This window comes from Cryptotermes secundus, unplaced genomic scaffold (assembly GCF_002891405.2).
Source record: "Cryptotermes secundus unplaced genomic scaffold, Csec_1.0 scaffold112, whole genome shotgun sequence".
Classification (NCBI taxonomy): domain Eukaryota; kingdom Metazoa; phylum Arthropoda; class Insecta; order Blattodea; family Kalotermitidae; genus Cryptotermes; species Cryptotermes secundus.
Genome location: NW_019718271.1, coordinates 248,178 through 268,651, shown reverse-complemented (window position 1 = coordinate 268,651; position 20,474 = coordinate 248,178). Strand labels below are relative to the sequence as shown.

Sequence of the window (20,474 nt, the reverse complement as noted above, 5' to 3'; positions counted from 1 at the left end):
CGGCCGCGATATCCCTCGGTGACGTCACCGCGGAGGGGAGTGGCGGGGCGGGAACTCGCCTATTACCGTAAGAACGCGAGCGTTACGTTACCGCCACGTACCGCTGGGGAGGTAGGGGTCAACATGTCACAATACGATGGAATGAAGCGAAGTTCTTGCAGATCGAACACAACACCACATACATGAAATACAATGAATCATCCCACATGTCTGTTAGATCATCCGATCAGTCAACCCAGCTTGGACAACTCTTCCATCTGGACTTCCGTTATCAGAGCAGAATTCATAAAACTACAACCCCGTCCAGTGTAGATTGAGTGGGAAATTTTGTGGTTTTTTTTAAGTTGGTACCACACAGAGAATTTATCTCTGGAGTGATGACTTCTATTCCGATAGTTCTCTGGTGCTAGGCCTCATACGTGTGGAGATTTTAATGTTTTGTCTTAACTCTCGCAGATGATTTCTGCTGTGCTTGGTTTATATACTGTATCTTGCGTTGGTGCAAATGTCCGGAGACAGGGACTAGCTCTAGCGATTGGTCCCATCTGAGTAGGTGTTTTTACATGGAGACGGAGACAATGAAGTCTCCGAAACGTTGTGTTTTAAATAGAAGCAGGGCGATGTTTTAAATAAAAACAAGACAATGAATAATGTGCAGGGAATTAATAATTGTACATTGTAATATTTTTTACTAGTTACAGGGTGAACCTATTGTGTTTCGAGACGTACTTTATTTTGTGAAACGAAACTCAAAAGTTCTCCACCCTCCCCGTAAAATCAACTCAAGCCGTAACATTTATGTTTTTTATTCCGTCCGGATGCCCGCTATCCTGAATAAAGATTTTTGTGGTTTCCCTCAGTTTCTGCAAGCAAATTCCGAGATACTACTTTAATGTAGGCCACGACCACTTCTTTCCACATCCTTTCCAATTCTGTATCCACTACCAGCCATTCATTCGACGCTATAAAGTCTTGGATTACTTATGGCGTCATTAAGTTCTGAATTTGCCATGGGATAACATATGTTCCACAGTTTTAACAGTTTTCCTTTGACGGGACTTGTATGGATAATCTCTTAGCCTCTGTGGAGATGAGTGATTAGCCTCACGCTACGGACACTTTATCCCAGGAAGGAGAGATCCCCTGTACTTCTTAGCTAGGAAGCTGAGTGCTTCCAGATCCAGTTTGGACGTTGTAGCGGCAGATATTACTGAGCTATTTCGTGTGATCGCTCTGAAATTAATAGAGTTAATAATGTAGGACGCACAAAATGACGCAAGTTCCACTTAGAACATGAAGCAAAATGCTCTACGTTATAAAGCCGTTTCAAGCTTTAGAGCAGCAGACATGAGTATGCACTTGCCTTATGACTTGGGAGTTTGTTCGCCTGCACACACCGAAAGCAAGCACGCTCTGCGTGATTATGCACGTTTCATTTGTACTATTTCTGGAAGTTACTCACAGATGTTGGGACAATTCCCGGAATTTTTAGCAGTAAGGAAAAATTCCGTCGTTATAATCCTTAGTTCTTTACGTTTTGTGTTTTTATATTTGCTGCAACACTCAACAGTAATGATTAATTAAAATTGGAATGGATCAAAACAAAATTCAGCTATGTTATTTGTGTCCGGTCTAAAAAACCGAGATTAACGGCTGTGGGAATCCGTTGCGCTAACCACGCGACACCCTCTATCCGCAAAACTTGGCACTAACTTCGCCGACAAGCAGCGGTCGCTCGGTTGGTATAGTTCGCTTGCGGACTAAAAGCCACGGAGTTATTTATGTTATTTGTGTTTCCAGCCACAATGTCGAATTAAAATTGACGAATCTAAAGGAAGTGATTAAACACTGGGAGCCATAGGACTGAAATATAGTGAAGAGAAATCAGTTTTAATACAATTAGTGCAGTGACGCCGAAGTAGCTTGGCAGAAAATATGAACCTAATTGACTTTCATTTATTTCTATCCATTTCTTCTTAATTTCTAAGAATGGAAGATGGCGGAACAGCGAAATGTGCGGGCTAAAAATTCTGTGTTAAGCTCCAATTAGTGTGAATCACACCAATAAAAGGTAAAGAAAACTATTCCTGTAGCTGGTCGTGAAGGCCTAAAGATTTCTGAAACGTGGCTCCCACATTTTTCTAGAAAATCGGCTCACAGATGGCGGTGAGTTTGTCAACCTTAAGCGCTGGCCGCTCTTTACCCCCAGGAAGATTCCTGGTACTCATTTCATTAGAGGCTGAGTCGAACCCAGGGCCATAGTGCGGTTGGAAGGATTAGTTAAATTGGAAAAATATCCAATGACGTTATCGGGACTCGAACCCGCGACCTTCAGGCTTGTAGCATAGTGCCTCAACGAACTGCTTTACCGCGTGTATCTAGAACTACTTTCGCAGCCAGTGTCATTGCCTGAGAGCTACTGAAAAATCGTTCGGCCGCTCAGACGAGAGGGACATACGGCTCGTATCAGGTCGGAAGACTCGTAGAAGACTCGACAAAACGAGAGCCTACGTACACTATCATTACTCTTCACTATCGGCCACGGTAAATCCTTGAATATACATAGCAATGCAATGCGAGCTTTTGCATTATGAAACATGGGTCTCTGTACTGACTCACGTATTTGTGTGTCATACTCCCTAAGTACAGGGCGCAGAACGCACACAGTTTCAACTGTCAACAAAAATAAAAATCTCAGTATTGTGCAGTAGCTGACGAGTTCATTTTCACACAGCCTTTGTTATGAAGAGAATATGTGGAGACTGTTGCTCCATTGTTCCACCGTCCTATGAGGAAATTGTCCTCTTTAATGTGGGGTCCCATCTCTCATCCAGCATATATAGGTAGGTTTTTAATATATGGTTCTTTCTGAGTTGAAGTTGTTACGTAAACGTTCAACCCCTGACCTGTATGACAAGGGCAACCATTCGTTTGGTCCCTAGCCTTCAACCTGTCTAGCCTGGATGACCCCTACCAGGGGCTGCCACTGTAGTAGCTCTCCAGGTAATGAGTCTACACGAACCTCTCAACCACTTTACTCTTGTAGAAGCAAATAGATGGCAGTATGAACAGAACTCAAGAGACGGGATAGCGCAGTATAGCGACTGGCTACGGTCCGGAGTTCGAGTGCTCATGGGGACAAGAATTTCGATTTCTCCATGTCGTCCAGACAAGATCTGGGGCCTACTCAGCTTCCTATCTAGTGGGTAACGGGGGCTCTTTCCCCGGGGGTAAAGCGGCCGGGCCGTGACGCTAACCACTCTCCCCCAATTAGTGCCGAGGTCAAGAAAACGTGGGTCTATACATACACTCCCCAATACGTTTTCATGGCATAGCGCTTAACTAGTTCAACACAGGGACAAGTTTATAATTGATGCCAGGGTCCGGTACCGGGTCGCGGCCCGGCGGTTGAGAAACACAGTTCTGAAGGTTCCCGACGATGTCCTCAAGTGAGGGGGCTAAAACACCTGCTCAGTTGGGCCCCTTAGAAAGAGCTAATCTCAATCTCTGGCAGTCATCTGAGGAAGGAAACAGATCCAGTTATCGAAACAGCGTGTTTTCTATAATACCGGACAATGGAAAAAACCCCCCCCCCCAAAAAAAAAAAACGCAATCACGCTATACACGAATCCATTGAAGTGAGATCAGAATTTCTTAATATTTTATGTTCCCCAATTTTTTTCTTTGGCGCTCAGCCTCCAATTGGACCTTCGCCTAGCTCCATGAAATTCTCCGTCTCACTTCGGTTTACGAGATTTTAGACATTCGGTAGGACTCCTTGGGCGGGAGATCAGCTTATCGCAAGGCCTCTACGTATATATGAACACAAGAAAAAATGCACACGCGCGCGCGCGCACACAGACACACACACACACAAGAAAACTGAACATGAAGGCTCTCAGTAGGATTCGAACCCATGATCCCGGCTACCGAGCGAGCGAAGTCAGTGCATGCCTTAGACCGCTCGGCTACTGTGACCGGCAGTGTATAAGAATAATATATAAGAATTCAGTTCGTACCTCACAGGAAACAGATCCGAACCCACGATCCCGGCTTCCAAGCGAGCGAAGACAGTGCATGCCTTAGACCGCTCGGCTACTGTGACCGGCATTCTGCCTACTTAGTTTAGTATAATCAATCTTTCACCTGCCCCAATTCTCGAAACAGTCGTTGTTTTTGTGGTTTATTAGCGGTATAAACTGTGTAGGTTATTGGCATAAAACGGTAAAACATGTTGTGTCCCTTACTTTCAGTGTTGCTTGGGATGTGTTGCTCGGTTTATCGTTAATTTTATTGCCTTTTCAGTCTTACATTGGGATCGTGGAGCAATGGACTTTAGGCCGGTAGTCGCCGGCTTCCCACTGCGCGGCCAGGTGGGATTTGTGGTGCACGCAGTGACACTGGGGGCAGTTTTCGTTTGAGTACTTGATTTCCTCTGGCAATTCTCATCCCCCCCTGCTCCATACTTACCCGTTATCCGGGGCTGACAGAGTGGGCCCACTAGTTGCCTGCGTTCAAAGACAGTCTTACCACACTTCACGCAATAAAATAATTCTTAAAATACTCCGTGGCTTTAGTCCGCAAGCGAAACTCTGTAGTCTAGTGGTCAGATTTCCTAGCTAAAGATCGAGAGGACCCGGGTTAGATTCGCGGCGCTACCAGATTTTCTGAGAAGTAGTGAGTCTGGAACGGGGTCCACTCAGCCTCGTGAGCATAATTGAGGAGCTATTTCAAGGAAACAGCGGCTCCTCTCTAGAAAACCGTGATTAACGACCGTGGGTCTCCGTTGCGCTGACCGCACGACACCCTCTATCCGCAAAAGTTGGTACTAACTTCGCCGACAAGCGGCGGTCGCTCGGTAAGTATAGTTCGCTTGCAGACTACAGGCCACGGAAGGACAAGGTTATCTCCTCTCCACGTCTTCCAGACTGGTTCTAGGGCTCACTCAGCCATTATCCAACTGGTACCGGGGGGGGGGGGGGNTTCCCCAGGGGTAAAATGGCCAGGGAGTGAAGCTGACAACTCATCTAAAACTGGTGCCGAGGTCAAGAAACCTCGGATCTATACATACTCCCTAATACGCCTTCATGGCATAGTGCTGAATTAGTTAAGCACAGGGACAACTATACACTTGTGCGCGTCAGATTCGAGTACAAATTCCCACTGCTGTATATTTGAGTCACGTCATTATGGCTGTAATAGTTAATGCAGGGGATTGGAGAAAACTGCACGGTGAGGAGCTTCATAACCTGTACTCTTCTCCAAGTTTAATTAGAATGATGAAGTCAAGGAGGATGAGGTGGGTTGGGCATGTATCACGAATGGGGGAGACGAGGAATGCATATAGGATATTGGTGGAAAAGCCAGAAGGAAAGAGACCACAGGGAAGACCAAGTCGTAGGTGGATGGACAATATTAAAATGGATCTTAGAGAGATATGTTGGGATGGTATGGATTGCATTGATCTGGCTCAAGATATGGACCAGTGGAAGGCTCTTGTGAAAACGGTAATGAACCTTCGGGTTACATAAAATGCTGGGACATTCTTGAGTAGCTGCAGAATTGGCGGCGGCTCCAGAAGGGCTCAGCTCCATGAGTAAGTAAGTAAGTAAGTAATGTAATGTGAAAGATGCTTTGTACAGACTTTGGATGTTTTTGTAGTGTTGTGTTACATCCACGTAAAACTCCGCTGGTCCATCTGCTCCTTACGCCGAGAGCAACATGCAGTTTCCGTGCGGCCAAGCTGTTGTCCTCCATCCTACAAAATAATTACCTTATAAAGTAACACAAAACTTATTCAGGAACCTACATTAAGTGACAATAACACCGCTCCCGTTTCTAATTCCACATGGTGGCTGTGTTGGTATTAATGATCTATCCACAACCCTTGTGGACCTAGCCACATTTTCAGTTTCCTAACCTATAAACACTCGGCAGGACTTCTTTGACAGAGGATCAGCTACCTACACACAGAACAACACAAACACAGAATAAACGTACACAGACACCCATGCTTCGAGTTGGATTCGAACCCACGATCCCAGTGTTCGAGCGGGCCAAAACAGTTCATGCCTTACACCGCCTTACACAGCCCGGCCAGTGTGATCGACGCTATAAATTATAGACATGTTAAATCTTGTACAAGTATTGGGTGGTCTCTAGTCCTAGAATATTTCATGAAAATCTCTCTCCTTGTTCAGAAGTTACACTCTTTCTTAGGACACACACATAAACATGATGCTACCATTGGCTTACCTCTCACTGTAAAATAAAGAAAGTAGGTTAATAAGATTCATGATAGTATGAAGTAGTTGGAACCAGACCCATAAATCTTTACAGCGAGTGGTAACTCTATCAGGTCGGTTGTTGCGAGTAAACATTGATCTTGTTCTTTCACCTCATTAATGGAATGTACATAATTATATGAGCGTAATATTTCCAGCAGAAAGAAAGATTAAACTTATGTTCTTCTCCGCTTATTTTACATTAGTCAAGAATTAACAAGTATTTTTTTTCTAAATTACTAAATACTTGCATTTTATCTTTTTTTTTTAAATTTGGCTATAAAACTGGCTCTACAGCCCCCCTTGGGCTCTGGCCTTTGGTTTTTCAGTGTCATCATAATTTTATAGACGTTAGGATTCCTTGGACGAGTGGTCAGCTCGTCGCAATGCCTCTACCTAAACACAGGACAAAACGAACACAGAATAAACACATATACTCGAACCCACGATCCCGGCCTCCAAGCGAGCGAAGACATTACATGCCTTAGACCGCTCGGCTACCGTGACCGGCTCAGAACGACTATTAGTAACGCATTTTGGAGAAACTCTAGTATTCCGATTATCAAATCCTTGACTCATAATTTCACGTCTAACTCTTATCGTAATTGGGCAAGCGATTTGCTGAAAATTAATACAACCCACGCTTATGCTAAAATGAGGACACTAATGGTTCATTCCTGGGGTCTCCAAGTTGCCAGAATCTGGTAATTCACACGCTAACTCGAAACCAGAGCAATACGAGCAGTTGTTCCATTGCCGCAAATCGCGTTATTAGTTTCATCTGATTCAGGAGGAAATTAAGAGGCGATTGAACTCGGGTAATGTTTGCTACCATTCAGTCCAGAACCTTTTGTCTTCTCGTCTGCTGTCCAAATACATAAAAATTAGAATATACAAAACTATAATTTTACTTGTAGTTCTGTATGGGTGTGAAACTTGGTCTCTGACATTAAGGGAGGAACATAGACTGAGGGTGTTTGAGGACAGGATGTTGAGAATATTTGGACCGAAGAGGGATGAAGTGACAGGAGGTTGGAGAAAACTGCATAATGAGGAGCTTCATACTCTTCTCCAATATAATTAGAATGATCAAGTCAAGGTGAATGAGATGGGCAGGGAATGTAGTACGAATGGGGAGAAGAGGAATGCGTATAGGATATTGGTGGGAAAGCCAGAAAGAAAGAGACCACAGGGAAGAACAAGACGTAGGTGGATGGACAATATTAAAATTGATCTTAGAGAGATAGGATAGGATGGTATGAATTGGATTGATGTGGCTCAGGATAAGAACCAGTGTAGGGCTCTTGTGAACACGGTAATGAACCTTGGTGTTCCATAAAAATGCTGGGAAGTTGTGAGTAGCTGCACAATTGGGGACTTCTAAAGAAGGGCCCAGCTCCATGAGTGAGTGATGCCTATGATCATACTTTTAAATGTAAAAGAGTTTTCACTTCCTGGCGAAGAATTATTATTAAGTTATTTTAATGTTAATCCTGGGTTAATGCGTCATTCCCAAGGGCTTCGAAATATTACAAGGTCTTCTGGAATTTCTCTGTAATTCGGACCGAAATGAAGAAACGCGAGGTGGCCTTCATGTGTTGAATAAGATGATGGTTATTACATGCTGGATCTGCGTGTTCATAATATCGCATCCCTTATCATGCATAAATAAGCATATGCTCGTATAAGCGCGAGCTCATAACGCAGTTCCAAGCCAAGAGGATTAATTAATAAATGTTTTCGCAGTTATATGACTGCCATGTTTTATACCACGTTATTAACTGCAGAGAATATCATTAATTTTTTACCTGGGCGAATAATAATGAATTGTGTTACCTCAGTTTGTTGGGGCTTCATTTTAATGGGATGTCCAGTCTGATAAAAAATTCAACATACAATTCGTTTACGGATACAACTACGCGTTTTTACTCCGTATTTTAATATTAACTTCATGGAACAGGGCATTTCTTGAAAAATGGAGAGTCACATATCTGGCCACGAATTTCCCATCTCTGTTGGAACTGTGTTTTTTGGCTTGTTCAAAAATGTCATTTGACCTGATATTAAGTTACTTAAATCCGCCCTTCTCTTCATGTTCATGTTGTCACAACATCTGCACCTGGATCTCCCAGATACTTTCTTCTCTTCAGGTTTTCTGACTACATCTTCGGTCTTTGTATATTGTCACATTTTGCGGTAGTGACTATTAGACGGGGTTTTCACCTGATGATTCGACTTATTGACACCTTATATACACAACTGACGCACGCGGTAGCGTGGTTGGTTGAGCCAGTGTGCTACAAGCCGGAAGGTCGTGGGTTCGAGTCCTGATGAGGTGGATATTTCAATTGAACTAATCCTTCCAGCCGCACTATGGTCCTGGGTTCGACTCAGTCTCTAACAGAAATGAGTACAAGGAATCTTCCTGGGGGTTAAAGGGCGGCCGGCGCGTAAGGCTGACAATCTTACCGCCATCTGTGAGCCGATTGTCTAGTTAATGTAGGACCCTCAATGTCTCAGCCCTATGGGCTTCCATATCCCGTTAAAGGGATAGCTATATACACCAGTCGGAACTACGGGTAATACAGCGTTATCGCTAATGTACACAATTTACAGGTCACTGTTACACATACCAGTGCCCTCAGTCTGTTACATTCTCAGCTAGTCGTTTCCTGGCAATAGACTCATAACAGTTTCATTGTAACTTCAAATCACACATGAAGTACTTTGCACAGCCTAACTCTGCTGCAACTGTCAACTTAAGACTCGACTCAATTCTCAATCTAGCTGCGTGAGATCCTCGTTACATGGCCTCGAGGCGGACATACGGAAAACACCGCTTCCTCATAATGATTCACTGCTGCAGAGATGTGTTTATCGCACACTTGCGTAGCAACGAGCGCGGAGCGGACCCACAGAGAACGCCGCTTGCAACACCTCTTCTAGTGTTGCATGATGTCATAGCGTACCTGACGCGTTCCTCTGCTGCGTCTGTACGGGCCAGTACCAAGCAACGGCAGTTTCTTTGCCTCCACAGTTCTTACTTTGAGAAAATACACCACAGTACCTTACCTCTCCCAATGATTGGTGAATGTCCCAAACATCTCATTCTCCCTTAATTCATCGCTCTAATTACATTTTACACACACTACAAATTACAAAGTCCCTCATCTTGCAGTTTTCATGCGGCCCCCTGGTACTTCCTCTCTCTTGGGACTGAATATTCTCAACGCCCTCAATCTGCGTTCTCTCCTTACAGCGAAAGAGAAAGTTGCTCATGCGCAGAAAACAATATTGAAGATTTAGTTTTGCAGTCCCATGTTTCTAGATGTCTGTCTATGGCTCTACAGTCCTTTGTTGGATCTTGGCCAATTTTTTCGGTTTCTTATTCCTATACACAGTCGGTAGGGCTGCTTGGGCGGGGGATAAGCCCGTCATAAGGCCACTACCTGCACACAGAACAACACAAACAGAATAAACGCCCACAGACATCAATACCTTGAGTGGGATTCGAACCCACGATCCCAGCGTTCGAGCGAGCGTAGACGGTTCATGCCTTAGACAGGGATAGTACTCCTTTGTATCTGGAAGGTATCGGATTCGAATCTCGGGAAGGAAACCGGCTTCCATGACTGATGGTTTTAGTGACATTATTTAGTAGTTCCACGACAACATCATATATATTTAAATATTCCCTATATACTTAGCCCGGATAGCGCAGTCGGTATGAGCTACGGGCAGGACGGTCGATGGTTTGGAGTTCGGGTCCCGGTAGTGACAAGATTTTTATCTTCTCCACGTCTTCCAGACCGGTTCTTGGACTCACAGCCTCCTATCCAATGGTTACCGGGGGTTCTTTCTGCCGGGCTGGGATGAAGCTGACCACTCACCTCCAACTAGTGCTGAAATGAAGAATACGTATATCTATATAACCTCCCGGAAATATGATCGCCATGAAATTGCACTCAGAAACATCTGCAAGTCATTTACACGTATTTCTCATATGTAAAGAAAAGAAAAGTTGCTATATTCACGTTTAATCATTTAACTTCATTTTGTATCTTATACTGTATCAGAACGGGGCACGCGGTAGCGTGGTTGGTTGAGGGACTATGCTACAAGCCGGAAGATCGCGGGTTCAATTCCCGATGAGGTCATTGGATATTTTCAATTGACCTAATCCTTCCAGCCGCACTATGGCCCTGGGGTCGATTCAACCTCTAACAGAAATGAATACCAGGAATTTTCCTGGGGAGTAAAGCGCGGCCGGCGCGTAAGGCTGACAACCCTACCGCCATCTTTGAGCTGATTGTCTAGATAATGTGGGAGCCTCAGCGTCTCATACCCCTATGAGCCTTCATGGCCTGTTACAGGGATATCTTTACTTTTTTTTTTACTGCATCAGAATATTCGTAACATGTAACGTATACGAGTATACGATAAAACAACAATGTATACTCCTCTGTAGACGAATGGATTTCCTGCAAAGTTATTGCCTGGCCTTAAGCTGATAAACTGAATCTTTTTTTTTTCTGTCAATATTCCATTAGGAAGACTGATTAGCTGAAACATCATGTGCGATATATCGATCCCCAATGCTATCGACATGGAAGAAATCGATATCGTAATGAAGAGCCGTTAGCCGCAGAATGAGTGACGTGGAAAATATGAATTGTGGTCACACTCTACCGCTTGGAGCGCTAGTGGTGCTGCTGCTAATTGGAAACGCGGTGCCTGCGTCACCCCAGGTGTTCGGCGGAGTGCCTATCATCGATGAGAAAGGTGAGTAAGCGATAAATAAATGTTTACATCAGCAGAACAGAATGAAGAGTGGTGGAGGTAATCATTGGCTTTGTAATTATAACTTAATACAGATGTTATAGCGTGCCCTTAGCTTCTTATCTCCGGGACCGAATTCATTGAGCTTTAATTTAGAGTTATGGAATGATTTGTAAAAAAAAAAAAAAAAAAACTCCGTGGCCTGTAGTCCGCAAGCGAACTATACAGACTGAGTGACTGCCGCTTGACGTCGAAGTTAGTGCCAAATTTTGCAGATAGAGGATGTCGCGTGGTCAGCGCAACGGATCCCCACGGCCATTAATCTTGGTTTTCTAGACCGGAGCCGCTATTTACTTGAAATAGCTCCTCAGAAATCCTCACGAGGCGGAGTGGGCCCCGTTCCAGACCCACTACTTCTCAGAAAATCTGGTAGTGCCGGGAATCGAAACCGGGGCCTCTGGTTATGTAGTCTGACTACTAGACTATAGAGGCGTCTGGAATGATTTGTACAGTTACATTTTTTTGCGGCAAACGTCGCCTCATTATTACCCATTCCCTTATATTCGGGAGGATTGATTTTCGATTTCCAGGTCTGGGATTGTGACCTTTCTTAGTACCTTCTGCCGAATACTAGAATATTAGGTCTACATTAAAATAACCTACGATAGTTTCCATGAATGTCCTTCACAATTCTCCTGCTTTACTTCTAAAAGCAATGCATCTAATAAAGCGTAGTTAAGTAAACTGAGAAACGGGCCGCACCATAGCTCAAGCGGTTAGTCGCTGGCTTCCCACCGCGGCGGCCCGGGTTCGATCCCGGGTCTGGTCGAGTGGGATTTGTGGTGGACAAAGTGACGCTGGGGCGGGTTTTCTCCGAGTACTTCGGTTTCCCCTGCCAATCTTCATTCCACAATTGCTCCACAATCACCCTCACCTGTCATCTGGGGCTGGTACAATATGCCAGAAGTGGCCACAGTACAAAGGACTTAGTCCCACCCCACTAGCAATAAAAAAACACAAAACAAGAAAACTAAGAAACGAAGCAGAAGTCGTAACAGACTGACCTAGGCCCTCCTGCGCTAAACACTGTCCTTAGTATTGGTGTGACTGGATGGTAATGACAGCAGGTTCTGAGAATGTAGTGGAGTAAGTGGCCGAAATCTGTTTTAATTTTTCTTTTCCCACTGGCTCTATAGCCCCCTTGAGCCCCGGCCTATGAATGTTTTCAGTTTCATGATCGTTCTACAGATGGTAGGTCTCCTTGGACGGGTGATCAGCTCATCACAAGGCCGCTACCTAACCACAGGACAACATAAACACGGAATAAATACATACACATGTCAAACATCCATGCCTTGAGTGGGATTCGAATACACGATCCCAGTTTCCGAGCGAGCGAAGACAGTACATGCCTTAGACCGCTCGGCTACCGTGACCGGCAGTGTATGAGAATAATATATAAGAATTCAGTTCGAACCTCACAGGAAACAGATCCGAACCCACGATCCCGGCTTCCGAGCGAGCGAAGACAGTGCATGCCTTAGACCGCTCGGCTACCGTTACTGGCAGTGTATAAGAATAATATATAAGAATTCAGTTCGTACCTCACAGGAAACAGATCCGAACCCACGATCCCGGCTTCCGAGCGAGCGAAGACAGTGCATACCTCAGACCGCTCGGCTACCGTGACCGGCAGTGTATAAGAATAATATATAAGAATTCAGTTCGTACCTCACAGGAAACAGACCCGAACCCACGATCCCTGCTTCTCAGCGAGCGACGACTACATGCCTTAGACCGCTCGGCTACCCTGAGCGGCTCTGTTTAAGTTCGTATCCTAATATTCGTCAACAAAGATCGATAGGGACACCATTTTAATCAGTGATTCGACCTAGCGACCATCGAATGAGTCATACGGATAGCGGCTGCCACGTTTTCGGGTTATCGATTTGAGTTCCGCGTTATTCAGCCCCACAAGCTGATAACCATTTCGTATCTATTGTTCAGCTAAAATCGAACAAGAACATATTCAAAACGAGACTTGTCCAATACCTCATCAATCATCAACTGAGTTAACTTCGCGATAAAGCGTTAGTCATCTCCTCGTAAGGAGGTCCTAATTTCTGATGCATTTTCAGGGCCTATTATAATTCTCGCAGCCTATTGTCTTAGAAAAAGTTACAACATATTCCTCCCTATCAGCCAGTGTGGGTTCCAGAATATAAATCCCCCGGCACCGCTTATTAGTATATGATGAATTTCCATTAAGCATCCACCCAACGAAATATTCAGTTCATTGTCTATGAGACTGAAATTTATGCGTTCGTATTATGACAGGATGACTGAAAATGGCAACCGTTACTAGGCAACGGCTTGTTAAACACATAATAACTGAGATTTTGTGAGGTAACGGCTTGATAAACATGTCTTCGCGATAACGAACATATGACGCGACGATGGATGAATTGTTGGAAACGGTGTTTTCCATGCGGTACTTGCGGGAGCTATATAACAGCAGTTTACCAGAAGTACTGATTGGCTCGTTATGCGTGCTCTGCAATCCTCTAATGACAGAACTTGTGTATAGTGCAAAACGACGAAATTCCAACAACAGGCTATATGTGCGAAATACACATTTGACGAAAAGCCAATCGTATTTATAGGACAAACTCATCTTCTCGTCAGAGAGGATGTTACTTAAGGACTCTTATCACAAGTTTGCAGTTGAAAAGAACAAATTTCTGGGATTGGGTATCGAAGGGCTTGACGGCAAAACGAACTGATTGGCGGAAAATCGCCTGTCGTATAGCAACTTTAACTTTGAATAGACTTTGACTTTAAACTGATCGACGGGAAACCACTATTCGTAAAGTAATTCTGGCTATAGAGAAGAACTCAGTCGCAGTCATGAGTTACTTACGGCCATGCATTAGGTGAAGGCAGAAGGCCGGCAACAACGTGACATTGTTGGGATCCTTTACCAGGCAACAGCTAATGAAGAAACAGAAGACTTAGCTTGTACTGTAGTGAGAAGCAGTGTATATGAATTAGTGAGAGCGTTGTAATTACTTGTAATTATCATTTATAAGAGTCCAATAAGTCCAATTACCAAACCAAATCCCGTGTCTAGTCACTAACACGTCATAGTATATTACTGGATGTGATATAACAAAGGAAAGCTACTGTACTCCAGACAAGAGTCGCTCAACATGTACAGCCCATAAGATTTCTGGTAACGACTTTTAATTTGTAGGTTGTTATGGCCTGTTGAATGTTATTTTCTTCAATTTGGTGCATTGAAAATGCCAAATGTCGTTTATGATCTGTTATTGGCTGAAGCTTCGGTAATGTACTCAGGAAAGTTGAGTTGTGAGGAACAATTTCATGGCTGCGCCTAACGATTTGTTCTCAGACAGGAGGTGTAATTACTGTCTGTTTTTTCTGTCTCGAAAATCGTTTTATGATGAAGAATTGCCCAGATTATTTTTCTCTGGGCGAACATAACATTTCTATAGTAGACAAATCATTTCGTCGATAGTGTTCGGAATTGAACTGTCGTCAAACAAAAGTTATGTAAAGAAAATTGCATGTCACAGTTTATCCGCAACAAGACAACGAAATTCGATTATATCTGTAAGATTTAAGGTTTTCAAGGCGGTGACTATGAAGAATGCCTTCTTCTGGGATGCGGCGAAGTGTAGATATTTTGTTAACCGACGTTTCGAAGGAATGTATCACCTCCATCTTCAGGGTATAAAAAATCCGCGAGCGATGAACCAGCGTCAGCAGGTGTCTGTAGACTAGATTATTTTTGTATTCGTTGTGTTAATAAAAATTTGTAATCGAATTCTATTTTCGTCCATATTAATCGAACAGGTGTTTGGCCCCAGCTTACACGAACCCCAACAACTCGAACTAGTAGTCAGTCTACATCTGCTATACCGTAGACCTACACAAACCCTCAATACAGACAGGGCATCAGACGAACTTCGTGGCCTGTAGTCCACAAGCGAACTATACCGACCGAGCGATCGCCGCTTGTCAGCGAAATTAGTGTCAACTTTAGCGGATAGAGGGTGCCGCGTGGTCAGTGCAACGGTTCCCCACGGCCGTTAATATCAGTTTTTTAGACCGGAGCCGCTGTTTCCTTGAAATAGCTCCTTAATTATCACGAGGCTGAGTGTACCCCGTTCCAGACCCACTACTTCTCAGAAAAAAATCTGGTAGCGCCGGGAATCGAACCCGGACCTCTGGATCTGTAGCCAGGAACTCTGACCACTAGACCACAGAGGCGGTCTGAAGGTGTGCTAGCTAAGTTTAAATAAATATCCGTGTGGACATTTTCGTATATACACAAACCTCAATCTGGTTGCAGGTTACGTTAAATAGATAAGATAAAGTTGTAGCTGTGCACAACGCCTTGATGGCGTATGGGGAAGTAGATATATAGATCCACATTTTCTTGACCTTGGTACTAGTTTGACGTGAGTGGTCGGCTTCACGCCTTGGCCACTTTACACCCTGTACCAACTAGATAGAAGGTTGGGTGCACCCCAGAGCCTGTCAGGACGACTTGGAGAAGAGAAAATTCTTGACCATAACGGAACTCGAACTCCGAACCCTTGGTCGTCCAGCCCATAGCCAGTCGCTGTACCGACTACGCTATCAAGGTTTCTCGGTTACGTTATACACCACAACAAAATTTAGTATTTATTTTATTGGATATAAATAATCTATCCATCCACTTCCCCACACGCCTTACGGACGTGGTGCTTAATTAATTAAGCACAGGGATAACTTCACCTTTATAAATAAGCTTGAGTAAATGATTTCGCTTATGGGGGGTGGAGTCCAGGTGGGTCCACTCGGCACGGCGGCCACTGATTCCCTATTGTAGCCTGCCCCGAGTGATTATGATGATGGAGAATTTGGTGGAATAAAGATTGGCAGGGGAAACCGAAGTACTCGGAGGAAACCCGCCCCAGCCCCACTTTGTCCACCACAAATCCCACTTGACCAGACCCGGGCTCGAACCTGGGCCGCCGCGTGGGAAACCAGCGACTAACCGCTTGAGCTATGACGCGGCCTTGAGTAAATGATTAGTGTCCCCTCTAGAAATGCCACTGTAATTGGCGGTGTGCAAGCAGGGGGCTAAAGGGGCTCAGTTAGATGGTCTTGCTCGTAGCTAAATCTCATGGGCTTTCAAATTTATGTAAATGAATTTCAACCATTAATTTTACCTTCTGTTTTGATGTATTATCCGAGTATTCATCATGTTTTTTGTGTAGTTGGTATTTCCGTATGCTATAATTGTCAAATGGTCTGAAACCTTTTCATGATTACTGCACAGGAATTTATGTTCTTTCGTGGAACTGGTAAACTGTAGTCACTAAATGTTAGATTAAATGCGATGTGGCCTTAAGAAAGTCGTTAATGTTTTCCGGCAGAGGTTTATTTATTTGTGTACGAAATAACATTTCACATACTTCAAGACGAAGCCTACTTGTCTCAAAACATCCGGTCTAGAAAACCGAGATTAACGGCCGTGGTGTTCCGTTCCGCTGACCACGTGACACCCTCTATCCGTAAAACTTCGCACTAACTTCACCGACAAGCGGCAGCCGCTCGGTCGGTATAGTTCGCTTACGGAATACAAGCCACGGAGTTTGGCCCGAAACATGGCTTCCATAAGAATAACTCCATATTAATCCACAAAGAAAGAACCCAAGGAACAAGAGAGCCACGCTTTTACCCTCGTAATCTGGGCGACATTGGACATACATTACTTATTTTATGTAATGTAAACGATTGAAAGAGAAATGCGTTACTTAAGTCACTTTGATTCACACTTAAATAGACGGGTTTTCTGTCTCCTTAAATTAGTGACAAAAAGCATATAGGAAGCACCACTAGGATAGTCTTTAGGAGTCGCTTTAGTGAGTACAGTACGGAAATAACCCACGAAAACTTACACTTTCGGGGATCAAGTTGTGTTATTTCACTCCAGTGACTTTCATTTGGACAGCCCACGTCAGTGAGACTTCAGTTATGAAAAGGAACTGCCAAGGCAGAGATAAGCTGAGCACACAAAGATGATGAAATACTTGGCATACGATACATTCTCTCGCTCCGTGAAGAGAAGGGGTCCGTGGTTCATGAGTGTTGAGTAATTGTGTGTATGAGCTTTGAAGGCATGTGACTTGATCGGTTCTGAATTCGAAAACTGCTCTCCTTCTGCTTCGGTATAGCGGCCGGAGTGTGAAGCTGACCGCTCACTTCCATCTGGTGCCGAGGTCTAGATTCTATGTTTCATCTCTACGTCTCCACGTCACAGGATAACATTTTCAAATTCCTGTTACGTTCAGTTGATACCAAAAATAACTGTCTATTCTAGATAAAATGTTCTTTGTGAGTAAAACCACGTGAGTTACAATGGATTCGAAGTTCTCTCGATGGTGATTATATATTGAAATGTGATGTCATATAGTGAGGCCGCCCCTGTTGTCTAGTGGTCAGAGTTCCAGGCTACATATCCAGAGGTCCGGGTTCGATTCCCGGCACTACCAGATTTTCTGAGAATCAGTGGGTCTGGAACGGGGTCCACTCAGCCTCACGAGGATAACTGAGGAGCTATTTCAAGGAAGTAGCAGCTCTGGTCTAGAAAACCGAGATTAACGGCCGTTGCGCTGACCACGTGACACCCTCTATCCGCAAAAGTTGGTACTAACTTCGCCGACAAGCGGCGGTCGCTCGGTCGGTATAGTTCGCTTGCAGACTAAAACCATGGAGTTTGTTTTTGTTTGATGTCGTATAGACTGGTAAAACTATACTGACGTTTCGGATGAAATTGCTGTCTCTTCAGGGTAGAAAAATAAACAAAGCAGCCATCAACTGCTTGCTTTTTGCCGGCTGCCTGTTTGGATTACTGAATTTGGAGGCATTACGTTCCTCCGAAACGATCATAAACTTGTACCAGACTGCACAGTGTCACATCCCAGACCATAATTCTCTTTCTCTGTATATTTTGATCACACAACTTATACACTGAAGTTCTCTGGCAAGGTACTTTTTTTTACTTTGGCACTACAACCCCAGTGGGCCTAGGCCTACCTCCATGAACTTCTCCGTTCACTTCGGTTTTTCTAGATCTTACACATTCGGTAAGATTCCTTGGGCGGGTGATCAGCTCGTCGCAAAGCCTCTACCTGCACACAAACACAGAAAAACGCACACACACAAACTATAAATACATGCCCTGAGTGGGATTCGAACTCACGATCCCGGTTTCCAAGCGAGCGAAGACAGTACATGCCTTAGACCGCTCGGCTACTGTGACCGGCAGTGTATAAGAATAATATATAAGAATTCAGTTCGTACCTCACAGGAAACAGATCCGAACCCACGGTCCCGGCTTCCGAGCGAGCGAAGACAGTGCATGCCTTAGACCGCTCAGCTACCGTGACCGGCGGCAAGGTACTTTAGTAGTCTATTTAAAGTTATAGAAATTTTAAATTTCCTCGCCATGATAAAATGGAAGACTAACAGAAGCATTAATTACTTTGTTAATTCCCTATGTTGGAAGTACATCGCTGCTATATCGTGCGTGCTACATGAACACAGGTGCTACTACAGCACCTTAATGTTCATATCAGACTTCTCTTTGCGGGGAATAAATGAATAAAGAAAAAGGGTAAGGCCATGACATAACACTTGCCCTGTCGGGTGCTGAGCAGGAGCTGGCCGGAGATGGGAATGTGGAATGAGCTACCAGTGATACAGCGTAGGGTACGTTTACATGTATTCACTTTCTTTGACTGATATGATGAAGCGCTTGCGTATTCGGGACATACTTGATTCGAATTTTGGCCGAGTAACCGTCTGTCGTGACTGAGTTTCTTTCGCAGTTGTTCTCCAATCCCTACAAGAATCTGCCGGAATTGTACGTCAGGTAAGCCACAACCCCTGCCTCCTAGTGCCTTCCCAATTCAGCGTTCATCTGTCATGCATCTAAATCGATGCTGTGGTTAAGCTGCACAAGACGCAGGTAAATAATGAAATACACTGTAGAGCAGTACATGTATTTCTCCGGATACTTCAAGAGCAGATCACAGTGGCCTCGTGGTCTGAGGCATGAACTGTCTTCGCTCGCTCGGATGCCCGGATCGTGGGTTCTAATCCCACACAAGGTATGGATATTTGGTATGTGTATACCCAAAGACTGAAATCTGATGTTTCGTTTGATTCTCACAATAAACAACGATTATTCCCTCAAACATCTTTAACTAATTAGTCGATTTAATCGAGACGTAGTGTGTTTCCTGTGAGGTAGGAACTGGATTTTAATAACGTGTTATTTAGAAGATATACAAAACTGCCGATCACAGTGGCCGCGTGGTATAAGGCATGAACTGTCTTTGCCCGCTCGAACTCTGGGATCGTGGGTTCAAATCCCACTCGACGCATGGATGTCTGTGTTGTTCTGTTGTTAGGTAGAGGCCTTGCGATGAGCTGGTCCCCCTTCCAAGGAATCCTACCGACTGTGTACTTCATAAACTGAAAAAACAGCCAAGGTCGAACAAAGGGCTGTAGGGCCATAGACAGATAGACAGACGTGAATAAGTTACATTTGATTTACAGAGCGATGGATGTTTATAATCCTAAACCGTAATGAGGGAGCAGATTCACGTACAGGAAACCCTTGCTAATCCCGTTGCAGTTAATCCGGATGTCGGATAATCCGGATAGGAATATGAAAAAATAAAAGCTGCTGTTCACAGTTGAGTACATACTTTGAAAGTCACATGGTATTTATTAAGGAAGATGAGTCACTTGTCTGTTCAGACAGAACATGGCAGTTTCTACAAACCAGCATTATTACGTTAAGAAAAGAAAGTAAAACTTCTCTTCTATCGAAATGTATTGTAAAAGGTAAAGCTACCGCTGCAACAGACCGTGGAGGCCCGTAGGGTTGTGAGACGTTGAGGCTCCCACATTTTCTACACAATCTACTCACAGATGGCGGTAAGGTTGTCAGCCTTAAGCGCCGGGCGCCCTTTACCCGACAGGAAGATTCCTGGTACTCATTTCTGTTAGAGGCTGAGTCGATCCCAGGGCCATAGTGCGGCTGGAAAGATTAGGTCAATTGAAAAAAAAAATCCACCTCATCTGGGCTCGAACCCCCGACGTTCCGGCTTGTAGCAAAGGGCCTCAACCAATTAATTGTCTTTTTCATAATTTTTAAATAAAGGCTCTAAAGCGATATATTTTTATTTGTTTTCATCATCATTGCCTATATTATTATTATTATTATTAGTATTATTACTGTTAGTGGGGTGGGACTAAGTCCCTTGTACTGCGGCCACTTCTGGCCTATTGTACCGGCCCCAGATGATAGGTGAGGGTGATTGTGGA

The 20,474-nt window shown here is 44.2% G+C and overlaps 1 protein-coding gene across 1 annotated transcript in view; it reads left to right on the top strand.

The window, feature by feature from the left end:
- The window catches only part of LOC111868683 (inactive tyrosine-protein kinase transmembrane receptor ROR1), a gene marked incomplete in the record, with an annotated part of 251,479 nt that overhangs the window by 17,633 nt on the left and 213,372 nt on the right, over positions 1 to 20,474 (top strand). Inside the window, 1 exon segment of the mRNA XM_033753148.1 lies at positions 10,835 to 11,066. Coding sequence (XP_033609039.1) covers positions 10,934 to 11,066 — 133 coding nt within the window.